General features: G+C 34.1%; 1 protein-coding gene across 4 annotated transcripts; it reads left to right on the top strand.

The window, feature by feature from the left end:
* Nucleotides 1–223: 223 nt before the first annotated feature.
* On the top strand, nucleotides 224–1,383 carry LOC108145742. Of its 4 annotated transcripts, none has more exons than XR_005977201.1 (2): nucleotides 224–330; nucleotides 575–1,383. XR_005977201.1 is itself a non-coding variant. In XM_017271305.2 (2 exons), the coding sequence occupies exons 1-2, from the start codon at nucleotides 239–241 to the stop codon at nucleotides 1,261–1,263; spliced, it is 852 nt and encodes a 283-aa protein (XP_017126794.1). In that variant the 5' UTR covers nucleotides 224–238; the 3' UTR covers nucleotides 1,264–1,383. The 4 variants fall into 4 exon arrangements, 2 of the variants coding, with proteins under 2 accessions (XP_017126794.1, XP_041564076.1); XM_017271305.2 differs by having other exon boundaries at nucleotides 224–335; nucleotides 509–1,383; XM_041708142.1 differs by having other exon boundaries at nucleotides 233–335.
* Nucleotides 1,384–2,913: the final 1,530 nt, after the last annotated feature.

Raw genomic sequence — 2,913 nt, forward strand, 5'->3', positions numbered from 1 at the left:
CGCGCACCGATATACTATCGGCCTGATTTAGCATATGCGTTTAGCACACTTTTTAAACATTAAATTTGGCGGCAATAGATTGTCTATTAGCTTTTTTTCAAACTGGAAAACCAGAAAACTGTGATTTACTAGAAATTTAGGTTTGTCTAGAATGGATTAATTCAATATATTTATGACCTATCAATGTTATATTTTTGCAAACCAAAAGCAGTCACACTTTTTTTTTTTTAAGGACATCATGAGTTTGGAAGAACAGTTTATATCTATACGGAAATCTGTGTTTGCACAATGTAAACGCATTCTTGGCACTTTTTTAAGCGACTGTTGCTGGTATGGTAAGTAATTTGATGCGATCTATGTTTTACATCTACAAATATGCATGTGCATGTAGCAAAATATGTGTATAGATACAAAAGAAGTTTAAGTACACTTTGCACTGAAACACCATATAAAATGTTCGTCAACTTTTTTGGCCCAAATGTGAGTAAAATCCGTGTCTTTATTTCAGACTTAACAACAACTCAATCACATCACGAAATTAGTATTATACTAAATGTTTCCGGAATCATTCCAGAATGGGACAAGAAACGATTTCTCATGTTAAAAGCACCTGATGTACCAGAATCGTTCCGGCAGATCGTGTCTCCTGATGGATATATCCACCGTAATCTTTTTCAAAACTGGTTTCACAGTAATTTCAAACCAACAAATTACATTCACTTGAATGGCATTCAGCACACTATTACTCTTTGCCCGACTTTAAAATTCCCGTGGTCGCAATGGCCGCTGGAAGATCCTCCAGTTTGTCCCGAAGTTTTTAACAAATGGAGTTGGTACGCTACAATGTCGGAGAGACCGGGTGTTAACGATGATCGTACTTTTTTGATTCGTTGCCCAGAATTGGTGATTGAATTGACTAAAGACGTCAAACATTTTGAAGAAGTCTTTAGGACCATGACACGGCTTAGCCAACAAATTAATTTAAAACACATAAATAAGCATATGATAAGATCCTTAATGCTCCATCAAATCTCAAACGTTGACTGGGAAAGGAGTGTGAAAAGTCTTGTTGCGGAGATGTGGACCCGTCTTGTGGATCACCTGCGTGCCGGCCGACTGGACTATTTTTTAGGCTATGGACACAACAGCTTTGATTGCATGGATCGCGAAGAACTCGATGAATGTCTATCTAAAGCTCGAATGAAACTTTTTGAACTTCTCGAATCGTATTCCATCGAATTCGATGATGAAATCCCTGCCTAAATAAGATCGTATATTGCAGTCTATAAATCATTACCCGAAAAACTTCTTTTAGTTTATTCCAAATGTTATTAATTTAAAGTAACAAATAATTTACTGTATTCAACAAAATAATTATGCAAGAATTGAGTATTGAATAAAATAAAAAAATAAAAAATAAAAAAATGTAAAATTGTTATCTAAAATGTCGTTCTTATTAAAAAAAAATATTATGTAACATTTAATGTACTGAAAAAACATAACAAAAGTGTAAAGTTAAGATTTGAAAAAGGAACAAACAAACTTTTCTTTTTATCTTTAGTTACTTCGAAAACTTTTTTTTTTATTAACGAAGAAAAGATTAATCATGTTACATTTGAGGTATTGAAAGTATAAGCAAAAAAAAAAAATACAAAAATAAAATATGTTGTTGTGAATATTCAAGTTTTGCATTATTTATGTTATGTTCTATAAGCATTGCACTTAAACCGTTTAAATATAAGAGACCAAAATCTGAAATATATAAAAAAGCCCTTCTGATACACGTGATCAATGGCTTCCTTCTAATGTGACCGAAAATTGAATTTAAAATGTTTCGAAAAAATATAAGAATAAATTATATAAGGGCAAGCCTTTTCAGATTTCTTTATCCCATTTCAACTGTAAATATAAAACAAATGCCTTAATATTTATTAGCTTGGGTTTCTAAACACACACTATCCATCTATTTTATTGGCCAATATATATGCACCAAATAATCCCACGCCAATGGAACAATAACAATTTATGATCATTGACGAAAACGACTGAATATTTAGCCAAAGTAAACAAATGCCAAACTCGTTTAGAGGCAAATTGCAGCTCCGTCTTGAATAAGAAAAAAAAAACTGAAATCAATTCCATCGAAACCGTAAAGAAACCAAAACCCGGCTGAGTCATTCCCAATAACATCACGAAATGGATAACTCCGGTTGAAGGTGTCATCTTCAAATCACAGTCTAGCCAAAGGTCGTCCTTCCTCAGTTCACACGAACAACAGATCGGAGAAATAACAGCCCACTAACAACATAAAAAAACAGAAAAATATAAAAACATCATTGAAGTTGTCGGATCAGCGAAGCGTTTGATAAAGGTTTTTTATGACTTGGCCATTTTGTGAGGCCTTTGCCTTCTCGTGCCGTCGTTGTTTATGATTACTCGAGTACACAAAAGTCGACCCAATTACAACTTGTTTGTTCTGAGAGTGAGACGTCAACGTCATCATCCTCGCTCCACGGTCATCGACTATGTGCAGATGGCCAGCGATCAGCCTCTGACCTTGCCTCCAATTTTACTCCAATTTCGAGGCATTAAAGCGAAAATCAATTTAAATGGTAGCCGACAAATACCACAAAATAAAATGCAAAATAAAGGAAAAAACTAAAAGCACCAAAAAACTTGAATTGTAAGCAAAAGGCAGCGGACCACATGACGTATGCTGAATATGCAACAATTACTGACTTCTCGAAAAACATGCCTTGAGATTTGTATCTCTCGTTATGAGCTCAAGGAAAAGATGAGTTCATAAAAATTGCTGACCGTTAGTGCTTTTTATGAACATTTCAGAACAGAAAGAAAAACTAGAATTTTCGAAACCAACAATACTCAAAGTAATCGTTAATGTATCGAACACTT

This window comes from Drosophila elegans, unplaced genomic scaffold (assembly GCF_018152505.1).
Source record: "Drosophila elegans isolate 14027-0461.03 unplaced genomic scaffold, ASM1815250v1 contig_208, whole genome shotgun sequence".
Classification (NCBI taxonomy): Eukaryota; Metazoa; Arthropoda; class Insecta; order Diptera; family Drosophilidae; genus Drosophila; species Drosophila elegans.